General features: G+C 45.9%; 1 protein-coding gene across 1 annotated transcript in view; it reads left to right on the top strand.

The window, feature by feature from the left end:
• Window positions 1–20,321, top strand: part of ABHD17C (abhydrolase domain containing 17C, depalmitoylase) — a 28,828-nt gene extending 8,507 nt beyond the window's left edge. The window contains exons 2-3 of the mRNA XM_054388060.1: window positions 16,279–16,458; window positions 20,102–20,321. Of these exons, the coding sequence (XP_054244035.1) occupies window positions 16,279–16,458; window positions 20,102–20,321 (400 nt within the window). The remainder of the gene's footprint in view (window positions 1–16,278; window positions 16,459–20,101) is intronic.
• The last annotated feature ends 1,258 nt before the right edge of the window (window positions 20,322–21,579 follow it).

The raw sequence follows: 21,579 nt of genomic DNA, 5'->3' as shown, positions 1-21,579 counted from the left end.
GTGCTTGATTAAAAATCCTGCTTAAATAGGGAAGTGTTACTTTAAGAACCTTGACTCCTCTGAACCTTGTTTGTCAGCCAAGGCATGCTGCTGAAACAAGCTGCATACATCAGTGTCTGGCAAACAACCCTTCCATGGCATGCAGTGGCACCTAGTAGCTCAAATTATTATTTATTTTTTTTTCCACAGGACATGGCCAAATTTAACAGGTCTGACACACTGGGATCTTAGCTTTGTGACATGGCACAGTTCTTTGTGTGTGCAGCAGGTATACGTGTATGGGGCAGTGGGTGATGAGAGCCAGCAAGCCTGAGAATTCTGAGGAAAGCAGCCTTGAAGTAGTGTGCCTGGAAGTGTTTCTCTTTTAATAACGTTGTTTAGAAAGGGATTGCCCAGCTCAGAGGATCACAGAATGGCTCAGGTTGGAAGGGACCTCAGAGATCACCTACGCCAACCTCCCCACCATGGGCAGGGACACTTCTCAACTAGACTCAGCTGCTCAAGCTGAACACCCCCCAGGCAGGAGGCAACCACAGCCTCCCTGGGTAGCCTATTCCAGAGTCTCACCACCCTCCTACTGAAGAACTCCTTCCTCAGATCCAGTCTAACCCTGCTCTCCCTCAGCTTCAAACCATTCCCCCTTGTCCTGTCTCTAGACACCCTCCTGAAAGGTCCTTCTTTCTGGACATTCCACCCCTCTGCTGGCTTTTAGTTAGCTTTGCTTTTTGGATATTCTCATAGTACATCCAAAATGGTGTTCAGTATTGGCAAAGAAGCAAAACCACTTGGTTTGGGATTTTTTGTGTGTGTTTGTTTTGGGTTGGGTTTTTTTTTCCTAGTGTAGAGATGAACTGAGATTAAATTTCTGAGATAAAGGCAGCATGGCCGAAGATGGAGAGAGGGGGTTCTGCCCCTCTGCTCTGCTGAGACCTCACCTGCAGTGCTGTGTCCAGCTGTGGGGCCCCCAACACAGGAAGGACATGGACCTGCTGGAGCAGGTCCTGAAGAGGGCCATGAAGATGACTGGGAGGTTGGAGCACCTCTGCTACAAGGACAGGCTGAGGGAGCTGGGGTTGTTCATCCTGGAGCAGAGAAGGCTCCAGGAAACCCTTAGAGCTGCCTCCCAGGTTGCCCAGGGAGATGGTTGAGGCCCCTTCCCTGGAGATATTCAAGGTGAGGCTCAACAAAGACCTGGGCAGCCTGATCTAGTTGGTGATGTCCCTGCTGACTGCAGGGGGGTCAGACTGGATGGCCTTTGGAGGCCCCTTCCAACCCAACCATTCTGTGATTCCATGAACAAATGGCAAGCCTTAATAATATGCAAAGTAAAAGGCAACAGTAATGTGGGGGTAGGCTTCTGTTAAACATTTTCCAACCAAAATGGTGCTATGGAACCACCTTTATGTCAGGGAGATGTTGAGTAGTTAACTCACTGCCTGAAGCATTGGCCTGGCTTGTGTATAGAGATCTTAGTCTTTGTCCCATCTCTCTGTAGTCTTCCCCAACACCTGATGAATTCCTTGAAGGTGGCATCTGCCAAGAAAAGGGTCATGTTTTGGAAGCATGTTCTCCAAGGCACATCTGCAGAAGTCTTCTCCAGCATGCTGTTGGTTCTTCATGGCTCTGTTGCTCGCAGCAGTGTGTGTGTGCTTGGGTGTGTTGGTTCAGGGCTTGTGTTTTGTGTTGGGTTTATAATGAAGTGGCTAATTCTGTGTGATATTTATTTTGGAGGTGTTCCTTGGACAGCTCTTACCTTGAGGCAGCTGATGAAGGGGAGTCAGTCTCCTTCTTTGCCACAGACTGCAAGGTACCCCAGCTGGCACAGGGAGCTGGATCACACATGTTCCTCCTGGTATTGTTCTGTTGTCAATCCTGTAAAAGCTTGTCTGTTTTTCTAGGAAAGGGTGTTTTTAATACTGCTCCAAGAAAAAGTTCATGTTTCAGCCTGGGTCGGAGCTTCTCACCGAGCTCAAGTAGCAGTACCAGAGGTGTGAGAGGAGCTGGTGTGGTGCTGCAGCTACTCTTTTGTTATTTTTATGCATGCTCGTTTCTGAAGGTGTGACCTTTGCCTCAGACTGGTTAATGATTACCCTGTGAGCTAGCACAGGCTGCAGGCTTCTCTTTCTGAGGCAAGAAGCACCCTTTCAAGAGTCAATGCAGGAGTCTAAGATGTGGTTTTAACGTTAAGCATCAGACTTTGCTAACTTGTTAACTAAAGGCTTAAACACCACTTAAACTACTAAAGTAGGTTTTTGACTTCTGCTGAATCTCTGCCAGCTTCCAAACTTGTGTTCCTCTGATCTCTGCCCTGTCCCCTGAGCTCTTGCTCATTATTGGTGCATTGTGATGTTCACTTCTGCTGTGCATAAAGCCAGTACAGTCAGTTCTGTATCCTGGTTTTTAAATTTGTGTTACAAATCAATCCAGTGGTGCAGACACTCCTGCCTGTGAAGGAACACAGGCACAATTACAGTGCTTTAAAAAATAAATGGAAGCTGACAGTTTGTGTTTGCATTCACAAGAGCAAAGATGCTAGGATGTGCTTGATTTTTAACTTGGATCTGAACTCAGGATGTGGGAGATAAGGCTGTCATAAATCCTCAGTGTTTTAGAAGGTGTCAGGGTTGAAAAGTCTCCTTGGTTTACTGGATTGTTTCCTATGCTGAGACTGAGCAAGCTGGTGCCAGAGAGAGCATCCTTCCAGACTGGGTGCCCTTCTGTCAAAGCTTGTCTAAAATCATTCTGCATAGAGCATTGGACAGACACTATTGATAGAAATGAGATCTGGCACCTTCCAATTAATGCAGGAAATTACCTTTTCTATCCAAAAATCCACTCTAATAATGTTCATAGTGAAGAACATGAAGCCTAAGGATCTTGGCTATTTCTTACCTGGATGTAGTTCTGACCTCATTCTGTTGTGGCAGCAGGACAGGCTGAGCCAAAGATCATTAGTCTTTGTTGGGCATTCGCAGCCATTTTCTACATTATTATTATTGTTGTTGTTATTAAATGAATGATAACTTGGGATAAAGGAAGCAATGTCAACTTAAACTTAGCTAATTTTCTTACTGAGATTTTTGAGGGGGAGAGGAGGAACTCAGTTTAGCAGGCATTGTTTGGCATTTCTTACTCTTTTTTCTTCTACCGTTCCCTTTGCCTCTGGGCCATGGTTTAAGGTGAGCTCTGTTCTTCCCTGCTCTTCACTGCAGAGCTGCTCAGGCTTCTTCTTGAAATATGTTTTTAAATTCTCATTAAATATTTCTCTTTTGCCTCTTGTCTTGGAAGCTTTGTGGTACTACTAGGAGAAAGAGAAGCACTCTTAATTTGTAAAATGTGAGTGTGTGCAGGGCCTAACATGAAATATGTGTTGAGGGAGACAGCACCAGTAGCAAAAGGCTACTCTCCAAACTGGCATTTGGCCACACTGTAGACACTGCTACACCTACTCTGTTATCTGTTGTAGCAGAAATAGAAACTCCAGCAGTCCAAGATTCTCTGTGCTGGGTTGTTGGGAGGCAGATAAGTGCTGGTGTGGCATGGACTGGCATTGCTAACATTTTTTCCTGTGTAACCAGTTGTTGTCTGGTGATAATGCAGTCGAGTAGGGAGCCTGTCTGCTTTACAAGGACTGATCCCAGAGAGAGGCTGAGTAACACCAGGAAGCAGCTTCCCTTTTCCCTTTTATTTTTTTCATTTTCTAAGATGCTTCTCCAAGTCAGTTGCTACCTTTAGCATCAGCTGAAATAATGCACTTAAGTGATTGCATTAACAGTTGTCCTTGATCCACTGGTAGGAACTTCTGCTTCTTGTGGAGCAGGTAACTGTTGATGGGTAAGAGTCCTTTTTTTGAAGGGAAAAAGTTGCCTAGCTGGAAATTTTTCACCAAAAAGACTACAAAAGCAGTTGGACCTGTTAGCTGGATGTGTTGGGAGAAAACAAAGCATGCAAACATGTTGTTGGACTCTGATTAAAACCTCTTGATTTGCAAGGTCTGAGCAAAATGTCTTTTACTCCATAGAAGCTTGGATGATCCCAGATAAGACAGCTGGATAAGCTGCACAAGGAGATATGACCTGAATTTTCTGATGTTTGGTTTAGGAAGGTCATGAGAAGTTAGTTAGTCCTTACCTTAGTATACAGCAGCACTGTTCCCTTTCCTGAGAGGAACACTGGCTGCTTCAGAATGCACTGATAGACACTTCATGGTCCTGCCTGTGAGGAAATGCAGCTGTTTCTGGAGTTGAATACCTTTTTATGTGCTGTCTTGGTAAGTTCCTGGAGAGCACAAGGCAGGTTTCAAGAGCACTTCAGCTGAACAGGAACTTTGTGCAGGAGGAACTTTGTGCAGAGTTTTGTTGTTCACAGGTCTAAGTTGTATTTCCTGGGAGAAGGAAGGAGGGATTTAGCCCCTTGGTTTGTGATGAGGAAGGCTGTGGCTAGGAAATTTGATTTTTAAGCTCTGAACTAGTTATCTGTCGTCTGCTGGTTTAGAACATCTGGTGCTGTTAATCCTGGTGATTGCTATATATTTTTTTAATCATCTTAGCTTTACATTGACTGTTTCTGGGGCCTGAACATTCATTGTGCTGCAAGTTCATTAAAGGAACATGTGCAAGAGGGAAATGGAGTGTAAAACTGTGCAGGTTTAAATGTTGGCTTGGTAATGCAGAGGTTTTGTGGAGCAGCAGATCTTTAATCCTGGTAGAGTCAAGACAGCCCCTCTTTGAGTGACAAGAATGGAAGAACTGGAGGTTGCTCAGGAAGAAAGGAATTTTAAAGTCAGAGTGCCAGGATAAAAGTGGCACTGAGGTTTCCTTCTTTCTGAAAAGATGCTGGAAGTATCTTTTCTAGTAATGGTTTGCATTCATGGAATGACTGTCTTCTTCCAGCTGGCAGGAATCACTCTTGGTATTTGTTAGAGTATTTAACAAATCTAGCTGAGGATGGAGAGCTGAGAGAAGGCAGGAGAGGCTCATCAGGAGAGGGGGGTTTGTGAGGCTGTGCATTCGTCACTTCTTTGGGAGCAGATGCTGAAGTGCACAGGGATTGAGACTGATGAAGCTCAGTGCTGGGAGCAATTACAAACTGGTCTGTGTGTTTTCCCTACTCTCTGGGGCTGGGGGAACTTAGAGGTAAGGGTGGTGCCACTTCTCCTGCCTGTGGTTCACCAGATGTGTCAGTGCAGAGGAAGCTCCTGTTGTTCAGGTTTGTAAATCAAAGGCAGAACTCTGCCTTCCTTCTGCACCTCTGTGGGAATGGGTAGAGTGAGATGCTTTCAGAGAACAGAGGGCTGTCCAAGCAGGGTGTGCAGTCTCCTGGATAACAGACCAGGACACTTCTTCACTTGGCTTCTGCACAGAGCCCTGCAGTGTGTGAGCTATTGTATACCTGTGAAAGAAGCCCAGTCTTGTTTAGGAACTGTTCTTCTACAGTGCTTGAGCATGTTCATGTGAGTATGTAAAGGGAAGAGAGATCTGCTGCCAGCTGAGCCATCCTGATGGAGTGCTGGCTGATAAACTGTTCAGGCCATGGGCACAGGTGCATTCACCTGCAGTTGGTTCTGTTTAGGAATATCAGACTAGTTCCTTGGTGCTAATCACTGTTGTAGCAGCACCTTGCTGCTGTCCCTGTCCTGCCTTTCTGCCTTTTCATCCCCTTTCTGTTGGAGGCTCTCAGGTGACTGCTAGAGCTGTACTGATGCTTCTGGCTGGGAAGAAATGGTCCCTCCTTTGCTCAGATACTTGCAAGGCTTTACCCATTCCATCTCCTGTGGAATCCTGTCAGGCTCTGGTTCTGGTGCTCCGTGGGAGACAGTGTGTTCAGATCTCCAGGAGTCCTTGAAGAACAGTGTGAAAATGGCTTTAACTTTGCTCTAGCAGGATTTTGGATACAAGCTCCTGCTGTTTGTTGAGGTAGTTCAACTCTGTCTTTGTTCTCCTCCATTAGGATTGTGGGAATAGCACCCCAGTTTTTTTCAGCAGCTTGTTTTGTGGCTTGTTTGCAGCATTTTCCTTCCATTGCTTACATCACTGCCATGGATTTCCCATTGAATGGGGTGTAAGCTGTATCAGAGATTGCAGCAAAGGTGGCTCTTTAATGATGTTAATCTTTGGGAGCATGAGGTGTTTTGGAAAACCTGTGCATGAAATAGCTTTTGCTTAGAGCCTGAAACAAATACAATTACAATGAAAAGGGGAATAAGATGCAAAAGGAAGGCAGGAATGGAAAAAACACCCAATCCAACAAACCACAACACAGAACCCCCACCCACCCACACACACACAAAAGAAAAGTTGAGGTAGGTAGTTGAAGAAAATCAGTGGTGGGACCAGTTGCCTGAGTAGTTCCAGGTAGGGATCAAAGTTTTTGCATGGTCTGCTTTCAATTTAACTTTTTTTTTTTTTTTTTAGCTCACCTTCCTAATAATAGTCTCCACAGGATTCATTCCAGCTTAACAAACCACTTACTTCTTCAAGAACATCTAGACAGTTGCCTCCAGTGCACTTTATACATACTTGTGTTTTCAGGTCCTTAGGCTGGCAGTTTAATTTTCTTTGTGGGGTTGGTGTTCTGTTAGCTGTCCACGCTAGAGCTTCAGCTGTGCACACCTGGAGGTGCTACACTTCAGATGAGCTCTGCAGTGTGATTGCAGCTTAGGGTTGCTCTTGTTTCATCCTGCTTGTACAGTGATCACTGTGTGTCTCCACACACTCCAGCCTGATGTGTTCAAAGGAAACTTGGCTGGTACCATTTCTTTTTGTCCTGACTGTTCTGGTTTGTGTGCCACAGCAATTACTGCCTGCCTTGTAAGCAGCTGAGCTGTACCTGACCAAAGGGTAGGATGTTGGTGATGGGTGGAGCAGCTCAGGTCAAAAGCCTCTGTGCACCTTCTAGATAAGCAGGCCCAACTCATGAGTCAGAGGCTTGAAGTCTTGCATAGGTGCATGGCTCAGTGTCCAGGTGGAGACCAGAGACAAGTGGAGTTTCCTCAGGGATCTGTACTGGGTCCAGTGCTGTTTAACATCTTTGTCAGCAACATGGGCAGGGACACTGAGGCACCCTCAGCAGGATTGGGTGTGGCACCAAGCTGTGGGGTGCTGGACTCTCTTGAGGGCAGGAATCCATCCAGGAGGATCTTGACAGGCTTGAGAAGTGGCCAGTGCAAGCTGCATGAGGTGCAACAAGGCACAGTGCAAGGTCCTGCAGCAGGGTCAGGGCAGCCCCAGGCACAAATCCATGCTGGGTGCAGAGTGGGTTGAGAGCAGAGCTGAAGAAAGAGTCTTGGGGGTGTTGGTTACCGAGAAGCTCCCCAGGAGCCAGCAGTGTCCTCATGCAGCCCAGCAGGCAGCTGTGTGCTGAGCTGCAGCCAGAGGAGAGTGCCCAGCAGGGCAAGAGAGGGGATTCTGCCCCTTGACTCTGCTCTGCTGAGACCCCACCTCCAATCCTGCCTCCAGTTCTGGTGTCCCCAGCATAGGAAGGACACAGAGCTGCTGGAGTGAGTCCAGAGGAGACCACAAAGATGATCCAAGGGCTGGAGCACCTCTGCTGTGAGGACAGGCTGAGGGGGCTGGGGCTGTTCAGCCTGAAGAAGGCTCCAGGGAGATCTCAGAGCTGCCTTTCCCATAGCTGAAGGGATCCTACAGGAAGGCTGCAGAAGGACCTTTCATGAGGGTGTCTAGAGACAGGACAAGGGGGAATGGTTTGAAGCTGAGGCTGAGAAGGGTTAGGAAGCTTAGGAAGAAGGTCTTCAGGAGGAGGGTGGTGAGACTCTGGAATAGGCTGCCCAGGGAGGTTGTGGCTGCCTCCTGCCTGGAGGTGTTCAAGGCCAGGCTGGATGAGACCTTGAGCAGCTGAATCTAGTTGAGAGGTGTCCCTGCTATGGTGGGGTGGTGGAGGAGATGATCTCTGAGGTCTCTTCCAACCTGAGCCATTCTGTGATGTGATGCTGTGGCAGGAGGGCCTTAAAACTGTTGTGTGGTGCTGCAGGTGTGTAGAGGTAAGGGAACGGGCAAGACACTTTAGTGTTTGATGTGAGGAGCAGTCAGGATGGGAGCAGTGCTCAAGCCTGAGGTGCCAGAGGTGCTGTAATAAACAGGTGGGAGTGCTGCTGGACAAAAGAGCTGTGAGAGCTGGGGGAGAGAGCAGGATTGCTTCCTCTAGGCTTGTAAAGCCTCAGTCTCCCAGTGCTGAACCAAGGGTGGTGGGGAGGGTTATGTGATGAGCTTGGAAGGTGAGCCAGAATGCTTTGGCTGCCTGTGAGTTTTCAGGAATAAGGCAAGGTGACTGACCTGAGAAACAGCCATGAAAGCACAAAACCTGTGCGACTGCAGAACCAGTGCTAATATTTGCACTTGAGGTTTTGGAGTCTCCTAGGGAATCAGAGGAGACTTCTCAAGCACAGTTCTGTGTTAGCTGACACTTGTTTTACCTGTAGTCTCTTTATCTGAAGATACTGTCTATAGGGACATGGACATAATCAAATCTTGTTCTTCATAGAAACCCTCACAGGATTACACTTCCAGGGAGCAGTTTCTTTCTTTTGGCTGTTGGGTGTAGGATATCCCAAGTGCAAGGGCAGATTTCTGCAGCAACAACAGGGCTGTCAGATTTTTCATGTCATGTTGTTATCTGCTGTGAGGAGCACACTCGTCTGTCTGCACTCAGATGTGTTACAAAACACAGTGGGATACCTGCAGCTGAAATCAAAATGCCACACCAGGGTGCAGAGGGTACAGCAAAGGTGATTAGGGGGCTAGAATATCTCTCTTAAGAAGGCTGAAGGACTTGGGGCTTTATAGCCTGGAGAAGACTGAGAAGGGATCTTCTTGGTGCTGATCAGTACCTCAAGTGTGGATGTCAGGAGGATGGGACCAGTCTTTTATCAGTGGCACTCAGCAATAGGACAAGAGCTGTTGGGCACAAACTTGAGCATAGGAAGTTCCACCTAAGCATGAGGAGGAACTTCTTTCCATCAGGGGTGGTGCAGTACTGCGGTGGGCTGCCCAAAGAGGTGGTGGAGTCTCCATCTCTGGAGTCATTCAGAGCCTACCTGGATGCAGTTCTGTGCAACCTGCACTGGTGAGGGCTGGACTAGATGATCTCCAGAGGTCTCTTCTAACCCCTGTCATTCTGTGACAGAGATGAGATGGAAGCTGGAGGTGAAGATAATTAATTTGTCTTTCCAGAGATGCTATAGGCTGAGCTGCTCTGTGAAAGGAACAGGATTTCCCCTGCTGTCTCAGGCTGGTTAAATGCACCTCAGAGCCTGACTGTATGGATTTTGCACACTGGTTCCAGTAAAGAGTGTAGCAATGGGACGTAGCTGACTGAGCCTGGGTACATTATTGATGCTGTGGTCATAGAAGGTACTTCTCAGTAGCCAGTGAAGGCTTCCTGTCTTTGATTAATAAACCTTAAGACTCTATATTCCTTTATTTGCTACAGAGCATCTTAACTAAATGCAAAATCTGTTGGTAAAGCTAACTCCAGGCTGCTATTCTTAAAAGAACTACAGTGAGTGAAGCATTTTGGTGTGCTGCCTGCCAGTTGTATCTTGGGACTGAATGGTGTAAAGCAAGTTTTCTCCAAGAAAGCACTTTGGGAGAAGCAAAAAAACATGAAGAGTAGAGAGTGTAGCTTTGATCCATCAGCTTGTGACACAGGACTGGCTCCAGAACTCTGGGCAGTTGTGTGGTTGCTAAAGCAAAGCAAGCTGGGGGCTTGTGGGAATTGCAGTGAATGTATCCATGTGTTTAACTCCTCTTTCTGCTGTTACTAGCTGCTTGTCTTGCCGTTCACAGTGGGGATTGGACTGTGTTTGCTCCTGTGATGTGGGACATAAGCTCCCAGCATTTAGGGGGACTTCATTTAGGAAAGTGCTCCCTTCCTCTGACTCGTGTGAGTGCACATTGTTACCTTTTGCCATAAAGGAGTGGAAGGAGAAAGGTAGGAGTGCAGCCAGAAGGCTCAGCCACATCATTGCTCAGCTGCTCTGGATGTTACAGGAGCCTGTTTTGCTTGTCAGCAAAGGCTTCTTAGCCTTCTTGCTAACTTTCCCTTGACACCAAGGGATGATGGTAGGGACAGAGTTGTTCTGTTCTCTCCTGTCACTGTGCCTAGGGCATGAGTTCTTGCTTCAATTTCAACAGGCAGTTGATAAAAACTTCTTCCTCCTTCCCTGCTGTCTAGGGAATCAACCCAAAGCACAACATAGCCTCAGGCACAAACAGCCCTTCCAAATCTGTTTGCTGTTTACACTTGCAACTGCTAGTTCATGTGGTACACAAATTAGTATCCTAATGTAAACCAAACACCACAGTCCAGTGTTCTGTGGTGAAGTCCTGTTGTGAATACGGCTGAGTTCAGCTGGCCAAGAGAAAATGAAGGAGGTTTTACTTTGTAGCTCTTGAAAAAAAAATTGCTCTACAAGCACAGATTGCATCTTTTCTGCCCCTTCTCTCTCTTGTATCACAGCATTTCACTGCTGTTCAGCTGGCCTGGGGGAGATTTCTTCCAGAACATGAGTTTGCAGAAGTCTTCTTCTGGCTGAGGATGAGTACTGTCTTGAGTTCTTTATGCTCTTAAGTTTCACTTCTCTTTTGACTCTTTTTATTTCTGAAAAATACTTGAAAAATTGGAATGGGCAGATCCAGTCTGATTGTGGTTGTCAAATGATCTCTGCTGTGAGATCATTAACAATAATTAGAGCCTGGTGTGTGAGTAACAGCAGACAGACTGCAGGCTGGGGCTGCTGCCTGCTGCACTGTGTGGCTGTGGCACAGCTGGGCTGGCAGTGACTTGGCTCAGACTGTGTGGTGCAGGTCAGGCACATGAAGTGCTGCTGTGGTGTGGCATGAAGTCCTCTGACAAAAGGACATTGAAGGAGGAGAAAGAGCTCTTCTAGTGGTGAGGCTGGGGGAAAGGAAAGAGAGGAATTGATTTGCTGTTGAAGAATGCTTGGTTTTCCTCTCTGTCCTGAGCAGATTTACTTTAGGAAAGGTGTTTCCCACTTGGAAACATGACAGTTTTGGGAGCCTGTGTTCAAGGCAGATGAACAGAAGGTAGTTAGAGTTGGTGTCTGAAAAAGGAGCAGTGTTTGAGAGCAACTACTATTACTTGGGGTTTATCCCCAAAGCCACTTGGTAAGTGAGCATAGTTCAGTTGATTTCAAAGGTAATGCCATTGCAGCTTGACCAGAGAATGCCAGGCAATGCCTCTGCCTGCCCTGGCTGTTCAGAGCAAACTTCCAGTGGCTTCACCCCTCAGCAGTGTGCAGGTCACTTGATGCTGTCACGGCTCCTTGAGCTCACCAGTGATACTTGATACTCTTGCTAGGACATGGTTGAACTTTGAGCACAGTTGTCAATATTTCATAACAGATCAGTGACTGTCACAGGCAGTGATCAAGCAGCAGTTGTAGTGATTCATGCTTCAGTGTAATTAAGTTACTGCAGTGCAAATGATCATCCTAAGAAGTGGCCTGGAGCTGCTTCCACTGGATCCATGTGTATGAAGAGAAGAGCTGGTGCATCACTGGTTAATGCTACAGCCACACAGTCCAGCAAGCCCTGTAGTAGTGTGACATTTGCAATACTCTGAACTTCCAGAGTAGCCTTTAAGAGGGCATCTTCAAGTCATGGGCTCATTCTTTAACTCCAGTATTCCTTAGCCTGTGCTGATTGGCACTGAGGTTTCTCCATAGCATAAGCAAATGACTGTCTGGTGTGGCAGCAAAATAACAAAATAATAGTGATACAAAACTGCAGCAGATGCCTTGATTCAGTTTCTCTGGCAGCCATTGAAATGATTTGGAGTGTGCACACATGTGTGGAATTACTTCTCTGCTCCTGTGATCGTGTGCTGGGATGTATGCAGACCCCAAAGTATCTCTCTTTGCAGCTTCATGAGCCAGACTGCCATGCAGTGGTTCTTGCTGCAATGCAAATGTGAAGTCAAAGTCTGCTGTGCCTGCACTTGAATCATAGAGTACTTGTAGACTTGCATAGGAAGGAAGGGAGGAAGAAGATGACGACCTGGCATCATTTAAAGAATCAGTGTCAGTCTGTTCTGCTCAGTAAAACAGTGCAGAATTTCAGACCTATGTTTGTATGAGATCAGGGAAACTGGAGTGAGAAGCTGGCACAGGGACTCTCACTGTGTGCCAGGGCTTCCTGTGCATCTTGAAAGAATTCTCCTTTTTCTCATTTGGCAGTTGCTGTTGTGGTTAACACCAAAAGTCCTAAACCTAATGCCTTGCTCTCAACTTACTGTTGGCTTTCAGGCTGGAAATGTGCTGTCATTTCTGTGGCCTTCTGGCTGCCATGCTGGAGTGATGCTGAAGCACAACCTGAAATGCAGTGTTTTGCCATCAAACTGCAAATTGCCTGCAGTAATACTCAATGACAGAGCTTCTTGTGTTGACTCTTGTCCAAGGTATACAATCTGCATGTAGGATTTTTACTTACCTGAGGATTTTTGGGTTTCCTTTCTACCCCCAAAATTGGATTTTCCTGTTCATACCAGATTAAAAAGCTGCTTGTTTCTGAAAATGCAGGTGCATATCTGGTGGAAATGTATAATGATGCTATAGAAAAAAAACCCTTTGTGTTTCTTAACAAGCAATCTAAATTTCTCTGGATTATGAAGTTAAGAGATAGTAAATTATGAAAAGGGAATAAATAGTTTGTTTTGGCAAATGGGGCTGTAGAGACAGGAAGAAGTGTGATGGTTTTAAGACTGAGGTTTAACCTCAAAGATCTTATCTTCTGAAGAAGCCTGTGAAGATCTTCCAACTAAGCACATGTACAGTCCAGTAAGAATACTGTAGGAGTCACTATGTCCTCCACACGTGGCAGCAGTTCAGGAGTAGCTCTTGGCAGCACTATGAAGTGGAGTTTGTGCAGTCAGAAGCTCTGCCTAGATGGCTGCAGTGACTGTTTGGAAAACCAGCTTGTTGCTGGTGCTACATCCCTGCTGTTCTATGGCCTTTCCAGTTTAGGTAAGGGATACTGGCACAGCAAATCCCAGAAAACCACACCTCTCATTTTCAGTTTTGAAGTTAACTGCACTGTTCCAGTAAGCCTGGCCCCATGATGTGTGTTCAGCACCATGGGGGCTTGGCACGGGTGCTGTGGCTGTGAGCACTGCAGGGCTTCAGCTGTGTGACACCTCTCTAGTCCCTGAAGTAGCATTCCACTGAGTGAGGGGAGAGTAAAAATAGCAGTGGTAAACTTTCCATCTCTGTCACTCAAAGCTGTAGCCCTAAGGGGGAGGGAATCAGTGTATTACACTCATAGTTAAAGATGCTTTATGCTGATACATGCCCTGTACATAGTGCTGCCAGCCAGGAAGCATTAAGTGCTGTGCAAGGGCAGCTGATGCCATCATCTGTGTGCTGTGAGCAAGCTGAGGAGGGCCATGGCCCAGCCCACCACCACACAGCTAGGCAGACCCAACTAGAGGTCACTGTGTCCCCCCCTCCTCTGCTCGCTGTCAGCAGTGTTCCCCATCTCCTCTGACCCACTCCCCTGGTGCTGTGGCTGGGGCCTTGTGTTACTTATGCAGAAGCAGCAGAGTCTGGAGTGTGGGTTCTTAATAGCCAGCTTCTGAGTGCATGGCTCATGCTGTGAGGAGCCCAGAACTGCTGCTAAACCCGGGTTGTATAAATTGAGGCAGTAACATGAGGAGTGGAAAAATCCTGTTAGTGGTAAGTGTGGAGTGTGGTGGTGCCTCAGCTAGAGCTGGCCTGGGCTGGGAAGCTGTGGGTGTAGTGAGCTATGCTGCTTGAGAAGGTAGCTGGGATTTTTCTGCACACATAAGGAATGTGATCCCTAATCCACATGATCTGCTCCTGGATTGTGGAGAGTAGACAAGGCTGGAGAACTTTGCCACCTGGTTAAGTGTTAGTGGGTACGGGAAGCAGGAGTGCTTGCATCATTTTAAAGGGCAAGAGCTCTGCACTCCTGAGTGCTTCACCCTGGGGAAAAAGCCTGCCTGTCTGCCTTGTTTTCCTTTATTTCCCCCCTTGTCAAGTCAGTGTTTTACATATGCCTACAGTCATTGTCTGAAATTGCTTCCTGCTTTGGCTTTGCTGCAGGCTGGTTTCCACATGTCAGTGATGCCCTGCTTGTTTTGAACACAGAAGTAGGAGCATCCCCCAGACTGAGCCTGGGGCTCCTGCTCTGCTGGCTGGAGCTGTTTCCACAGAGACCACAGTGTGTGTGTGTGTGTGGCAGGGAAGGTATTTTGGGAAGCTGCTGTTCAGCTGGTGGAAGGAATTTCTTCCTTAATAGGAGAGCAGATTGTGACAGGATTCCTGGTTTCTCAGAATGTCTTTTACCTTTTTCTGTCTCATTCTTTCCTCTTTTTCTGTGTCACTTTCACTGCTGACTTCCAACCCATGTCTGCTCTTCCTCTGCTGTTTCACTTTCTGTATCCCTGTTGTGCAAGTAGCTAATAGACAGGGGATTTTGCAGAGAGGGGGAAGGGGCCCAGCCTTTGCTTAAGGGACATTGTGTGTTAAAGGGAAAACCCCCAGAGCATTTTGAATCTCAGCTGAGTGGTGCTTGCTGAGTCACCAGCTGGGCCATGCTGGTCAAGATGCAGAACATCACAGAGCCAAGCTCTGGCATTCCCTTCCAAGAACCTCATGCCTGTCAGTTCCTCATGGCCATGGCTTCTGAGTTGTTACTTGTCCTTTGGCCTTCAATAAATAGATTCCACTGGTAGCTGTTTCTGCTGATGTTTGTGGTTGATGTCTCACTTTCTGATTGGTGGCCTAATGGTAAAGGGTTTAAAAAGATAAATCTGCTGCAGTAACTCTTCTGACTTGGAAAGTTGGCCTGTTCCTGACTCAAACAGCCCCTGAGCTGCTTTCAGTTGCCAGTCAGCAGGAGTACAAAACAGAGAAGACACCTGAGCTAATGGCAGGCTACAAGTGCACCAGCTCACTGTCCTGATACCCTGGGGGGGGGTGTGAAAATTGTAACATTGCTTGTCTGTGGAGTAAGATGCTGAAGAGTTGTAGCATTTATTTAGTGATGAAGGGCTACTTTGAATTCAGAGATCTCTGTATGCTTTTTAGTGATGCTGTAGACTGAGTATCTATTGCCACAGCAGCAAGCTGCTGCAGTTACAGTATGAGCAGCTTGCAGAGACAACATCAAAAGATGTGGACCCAGAGCAAATCAAATCAGTTGGAATCTTCCAGGTATACGTTGGGTGCAGTCTAAACTCTGGGGGTTTTGTGGTCATAGCAGTGACAGCAAGGCTGTAGGCAGTGCAGGGTGGCAAAACCACATTCTGCTGGAAACATGTCCTCTTCTGCTTTTGGTTTATCCTTTGTAGGACTTGCAACAGGAAGTGGAGTTGTACATGAGAACTTCTTGGTAAATAGTTTATGATTAAACAACAGGTTTGGATCTGCAGCTTTCCTAACAATGGTGGCTAAGTACTGTTGTACTCCTCACTTCTTCCTAGCCACTATCACCTCCTCCTGTGCCCCTTCCAGATTCCTTTGTATTTTTCGTACTTGATGTAAAACCAGAATTGGTATCATCCCCAATTTTTTTGCAGCTGTGAAACAGCAGAGAAGCTAGGACAGTTCTGTAGACTGGATGGAAATGTTGGGGAGCTATCCAGGCCTCCTTGGGAACACTGAATTTTGTGGCATGAAAAGCTTGACATGTTTTAAACTGGAAAAGGCAAATGAGGAGTCATTGACACTGCTCAGAAATGGAGAACAATGAACAAAGCCATCCTTTCACATGGGTATCCTCCTTGGTGTCTTTGGCTACACTAACAAGGCAGCTTGGTCTTCTTCTTCCAGCTGTGTGGAAAGGAAGGTGGGCAGAGCAGCAGCTGCCTCGTTTAATGGTGGAAAGGTTGTTAGCCTATGGAACACAGAACTGAAATTCCTGAGAGGGGTGGAATGTTATCAGTGGCTGTGCTGTGCAGTGACAGATAAAGAGGGGTTCATGAAGGTGGGGGGAAGATCAGTGGACAAACTGACATTCCTTCTTTAAGGAAAGCTCTGTTCAGCCTGCCTGACATTCTGCTTATTTACTTTCCTGGACTGTTTTAAGGTTACTACTTACAAACTTGTGTCTCCTAGGAGTAGATGACAAGGGCTACAGTGGGTGGCAGGGACGCTTTGGGGGGTATGCCCCCCTCCTTTAGTTTGCTGTGCTTGTGTTTTGCTGTTGTGATGGGAAATGTGTTGTGGGTTTGGGGTTTTGTTGCTTTCTTTCATTGAAGGGATGTTTCTTTTCTCTGCAGGTATGGTGTGAGTCCTGAGAACATCATTCTGTATGGTCAGAGTATTGGTACTGTCCCCACAGTGGACCTGGCGTCTCGGTACGAGTGTGCAGCAGTCATCCTCCACTCTCCCTTGATGTCTGGCCTGCGGGTAGCTTTTCCTGACACCAGGAAAACCTACTGCTTTGATGCTTTCCCAAGGTAGGGATCAACACTGCCAGGGTGCTGGTTCTGTGCTCAGCACACTCTTGAGATGTGCCAAGGGCCTAGTTGTGTGCCTCTCCAGAGAGCTTTATTGAGCTGTCGCCTGCGCTTGAAACTGCAGACCTGCAAACCTCCAAAATGCAAGCAGAGATTCACCATCTAAGAAAGAGGCTGCTGTCAGTCTCAAAGTGGCATAGTCAGCTAGATAAACAAAGGGTTAGGGTTTACACTTCTCCCTTTCTGCCTGTGCTATAGGTTGTTAATATGAGAATGTTTATGCTGTCAGTTCGAGGAGCAGTTTAACAACTGATAACACATGACTACATCCTTCAGGCTAGTGGCTAACAAATCAGTGACTCTGCACTTCACATCAGTCAGCTTTGACTGAGAAGGTGATATGATATGATATGGATTTGCTGGTTTCAATCTACTTGTTCAAATGTTGGTATAGTCTTACCAGCTCAGCAGAGAAAAAAACGTGCAGAAAATTGCAGCTTTTAAAGGAAGAAAACGAGAGAGTAAGGAGCTAGAGGGTCAGGCTGGTGGTGTCCACATCTCAGCTTGGGTCTGCATTTCTTGTTTCATCTCAAGGAATGCATTTAGTGCTTCTTTGCCTTTGGTCCTTGTAAGTAAAAAACACATCTGCACCTTTGGTCTGCTGTCCAGATAAAATCACTAATGGTGCCAAGACTTGCATTTGTTCTTCCCTGGTGGAGACTGTGTCATATCCTCATGTCCGAACTGAAGTAAGTTTGCCTTTATAGCCTAGTGCTTCATTTGAAAACAGCTGCAACAGATCTAACTTAGAGTGTCCAAATATTTGGGGATAGTAGGGGTTCTGGGAATAGCAGACATTCTAGGAATCTTTTTCAAGCTTCTCATTTGACCCAGTTTAAATTATGGGAGTACAGAGAGGAGGCCAGTCTCTTTGCAGCAGTGTCTGTAGACTTGAGGGGGTGAAAGGAGACAGGTAAAAGGCTGAGTGGTCTGTGGAAGGGAGAAGTCAGGCTCACTCAAGTCTTCTACAAAGCTTGGCTTTGCTTCAGAAAGTCCTGTTTGCAGTGAGTGTAGTAGGGATATGCACGACATCTGTTATGTTTGTTCTATTTTTGTTACAAGAGATTAAAATTAGAAGGTGGGGGAGGCCCTAGATACAAAAGTGTGCCAAAACAGCTGGAAGGAATAGTGACCAAGTGACCAAGGCATAGTGGTTGTCAGGATCTGTTGAGTCCCTGTGTTTAGAGTTCTTCCAAATAGGTTATTCATTCCATAGTTACATTGTTGAAGGTGCAGCCAGAATTTGAAACACTTCAACTCATCCATCATCCTCAAACCTGAAACACAGCATTTACAAATGCTTCTGTGAAGGGCTAAAGAAAGGAAGCCTTAGAAAGAGCTGTTCCCAGAAGTGATCAGCTGGTATCAGCCACATCAAATCACTGGTTCAGAAAGTGGGAGAGGGGAGCAGTGGCAGCAGATGCACTGTACTACTGGAGTGATTTGATCTTCCCCTGCTGAGCTGCTCATGGCTGCCAGGCTGCCTTCACTTGTGCTCTAAAGCCTGCACTGCTGTGTTTGCACTGGGGGGAGTGTGTGCAGCTCGACTGCCTGTCTTCACAGTGGGAAACAAACCAGTTCTGTGTGCACCTACAGTGAGCTGCTATTATGTGCAGTTTTATGTTGGGACTGGATGAGAATTCGGTCTCTGTAACTGTTCCTAGCTGCAGAGCAGTGTGGCTGAGAATACTAAGTAAGCCTAATGTGCAGTTTAAATAGGGCCTTCTGAGGCACTGGGCTGGCAGTGGGATGCTTTCCAGCTCTGTGCAAAATACAAATATTATCTGGCTTCATGTGCTGTGCAGGGCTGGGAAAAAGGGGTTTCATTATCTGAATACTGAAGTGAAAGGGGGTTTCTGCTTTCCTACAATAAATGGGGACTTAGTATCCAGCCCCTGAACTGCTCTACAAACATCTCTGTAGCTGTGTGTAGTCACATTGTGGAAATGGGAGCACACCCTTCATGGCCTGAAGATTTCAGTTCCCATAGCGTGGTGATGATAAAGTATTGACATTTGGATAGGAGATTAGCTGGGGGTGAAAGTCATGGGGAAAATCATCTGCATTATTCTGATGTCTCTCTTGTGTTCTTAGGGTGCTTTTCTGTATTCAGCATAGGTGCACATGACTCGGCTTCCAGACAGGAAAAGTGAAATAAGGCTGCATTTTCATTTTACATAACATGAAGCCTGGGGGGGGGATGGGGTTGTTTTTGTTTTGTTGTTGGTTTTAGGAAGTACTGAGACAGACAGAAATGTTTTTACACTCAGCTCTTGCTGGAATACCAATGCCAGCTCTCCAGAGCACTAAATGCTGAGATGTGTATGTGTGAGGCGCAGTGCTTCAGTCTACATCTTCATTTTAAATTGATTTAATTTAAACCTGTTTTTAAGACACTGTATCTTGACATGTGTGTTTTTAAATCATTTTAAGCAGTCTTGCTCATGATGTAAAACCTCTAGTCTTACCAAAAGTGCATATTTGCTTCTGCTGCAGGAGCAGGAAAGTCCAAGCACCTTCTGTAGATAGTGTAGAGAAATAGACTTGTCCTTCTGTCTACAGATACTCATCTTTCCCACTTCATTCCCTACCCTGCATAATATCCTGAGCTAATTCCTCCCTTTGTTGATGCAAGTAGAGCTGATAGGAAGTTGAGTTAATTAGCACTTGGTGTCTGTATGCTGATTCAGAATTACTGGTAACTACCAGCCCAAAGTGGCTGTCTGGAAATCAGAGCTGGTGCATGCATGAAGGCAGGCAGAGGAAGCTGCAGTTCACCACTCTGCTGCACTGCCAGGATGCTCCATAACTGGGATTTCCTGGCCTGAACGCTTAGGTTTGAAAGTGCCTTGGTTGTTCCTCTCTTTCCTCTGAACCTGCTGTCCTGTGAGAGATGGTCAATAGCTATGTTGGTCAGCTAAGTGGAGCTGGAAGTAGAGGGGGGAAAAAGCTTACCTTAAGAGCAGTTTGCAGTCAGAGCTGGTGAAGAAGTTGATTGAATGAGGTAGAATCCTGTGTGAGTGTCTTTTGGTCTGCAGTCACACATGCCACAGCTGCCTGCAGTCCTGTGAACTTCAACTAAAACCCCTAGCAGAGTGGTTTTCTTTAACCAAATCTACTGAACCTGGGGGCTTCAAGACAGGTTCAAACCTCATGAACTGAGGCTTTTTTTAATGAAGACTTGTGACTGGGCTGTAGTTAATTAGTTCCTAATATGTTAAGTTGGAAGGTGATAATGTGTAATGTGAGCAGTTCATGCTGGCAGCACGTCCCATGGCACCTTTGCCTCTCCATGGGTTTTGTGATAGGTATGCTCACTCTCTGGGGGGTTGCATGCTGCCCATTCAAGCTTGTTACTAGAAGTGGTAGAATGATGGTGGTGGCAGTGCAAGCTCCTGCTGACTTTGTGTTTTGTAAGGGAGCCTTCTTCCATGGTGACTTGGGCACAATTCCAGCGTTTTGCAGCCATTTACAAACAGGCCCTGGTAACTGGGTTGTGTATCAATAGCTAAACTGACTTTCTTTAATGGTATGGAAGTTACACCCCTAAACTGAGCTGTGTTTTTTCCTTTGCATCCCCCAGCATTGACAAGATCTCTAAAGTCACCTCTCCTGTGTTGGTGATCCACGGGACCGAAGATGAGGTCATCGATTTCTCCCACGGCCTGGCCATGTACGAGCGATGTCCACGGGCGGTGGAACCCCTCTGGGTGGAAGGGGCTGGGCATAATGACATAGAGCTTTATGCACAATACCTAGAGAGACTAAAACAGTTCATATCCCATGAACTTCCCAACTCCTGAAGAAGCTTCCCTGGTTTTACCTCAGTTACTGTGAACGGAAGGAATGCCCTGGTTTTGCACACGCTTTAACTGGATAGCTGTCAGAGCTTTATACTATGAAGAACCACCCTGGCTCCAGGGTGTTCCAATCCAACAGCTGATGACATTTGTCTTTTATATCTGGAAATTACTCTCCTCATGCACACAAATAATGGTCAACTACTGTAATTCCAATTTTTAGCTTCGTTGCCCTGGAGGAAGTGGGAATCCTAGCTGCTTATGGGGACACTTTGTACCTAGTGCTGTGTTAATCAAAGATCGGTTTTCTCTGACTCACTTCAGATCCTTTCTAATTCAGTCCTACAAAGACTTTTTTCCCCTCCGAGTGTTCTCAGGGCGGAGAACACGACTGTTAGGAGCTGCAGCTTGTTCTGAACAATCAGTCATGGGTTCAATCCAAGGGAGTGCTTTCTCTGTAAAGTTTCTAGCTGTGGTATTGTAACTGGAAAGTTATTGTGATGAAGTTCCCCCTCCTCCCTTCTAGTGTTCTTTTGTTAACTTACTGATCTTCCCCAGTAAATTATTTAAATATCCTTTTTTTTTTTCCCCTGAAAATAAACAAACTACTCTATGGGGCTAAACTCTGTAACGACCTCTCCATTATTGTATAAAGGTAACTGGAATATTCTTAAAGGAACTAGGGAGAAAATTGCTTTTTTGTCTAAAAATAAATGTGTAAATTTACTACTAGAAAAACTCATTTTAATATTCAGCTTGTCTGAATAATAGCCATAACAGCCATTTCCTTCTGTAAAGCATTCCTGTAGACTTTTTAAAAGTACTGTACATATTGGAATTTACATTGTGCATAGATTCTTAATTGGTAGTTTTAATTTAAAAGCCTAGTTACAAGAAACTGCAAAATTCCAGTTTGTATATGATTGAATACATTTTGTTAAGATATGTTTTTATCCCTACATTATTTTGCTATTAAAGTTTTATAAAAGTTTCCAGGACAAAAAAAAAAAAAGGTAAAAAAAAATTACACATTTCTGTTTTGATGAATTTCTGTAACTAAATTTTCATTGAGCTGATCTTTTTAGTTGAGAAGTAATTTGATTCTCTGACACTGGAATCGCACAGCTGAAGCATCAGAAATGCAAGACACTTACCAATTGTTACACTACTAGCATAGGTCGGATTTTTTTCCAAATTTCAAGGCCTTAAATGTACTGTAAAGCCTCAGATCGTTGTATAAATTGATCATGGTCGACTGCAG

This window comes from Indicator indicator, chromosome 16, assembly GCF_027791375.1.
Source record: "Indicator indicator isolate 239-I01 chromosome 16, UM_Iind_1.1, whole genome shotgun sequence".
Lineage (NCBI taxonomy): Eukaryota > Metazoa > Chordata > Aves > Piciformes > Indicatoridae > Indicator > Indicator indicator.
Note: the sequence above shows the minus strand (reverse complement) of the source record. Positions and strands in the feature narration are given on the sequence as shown.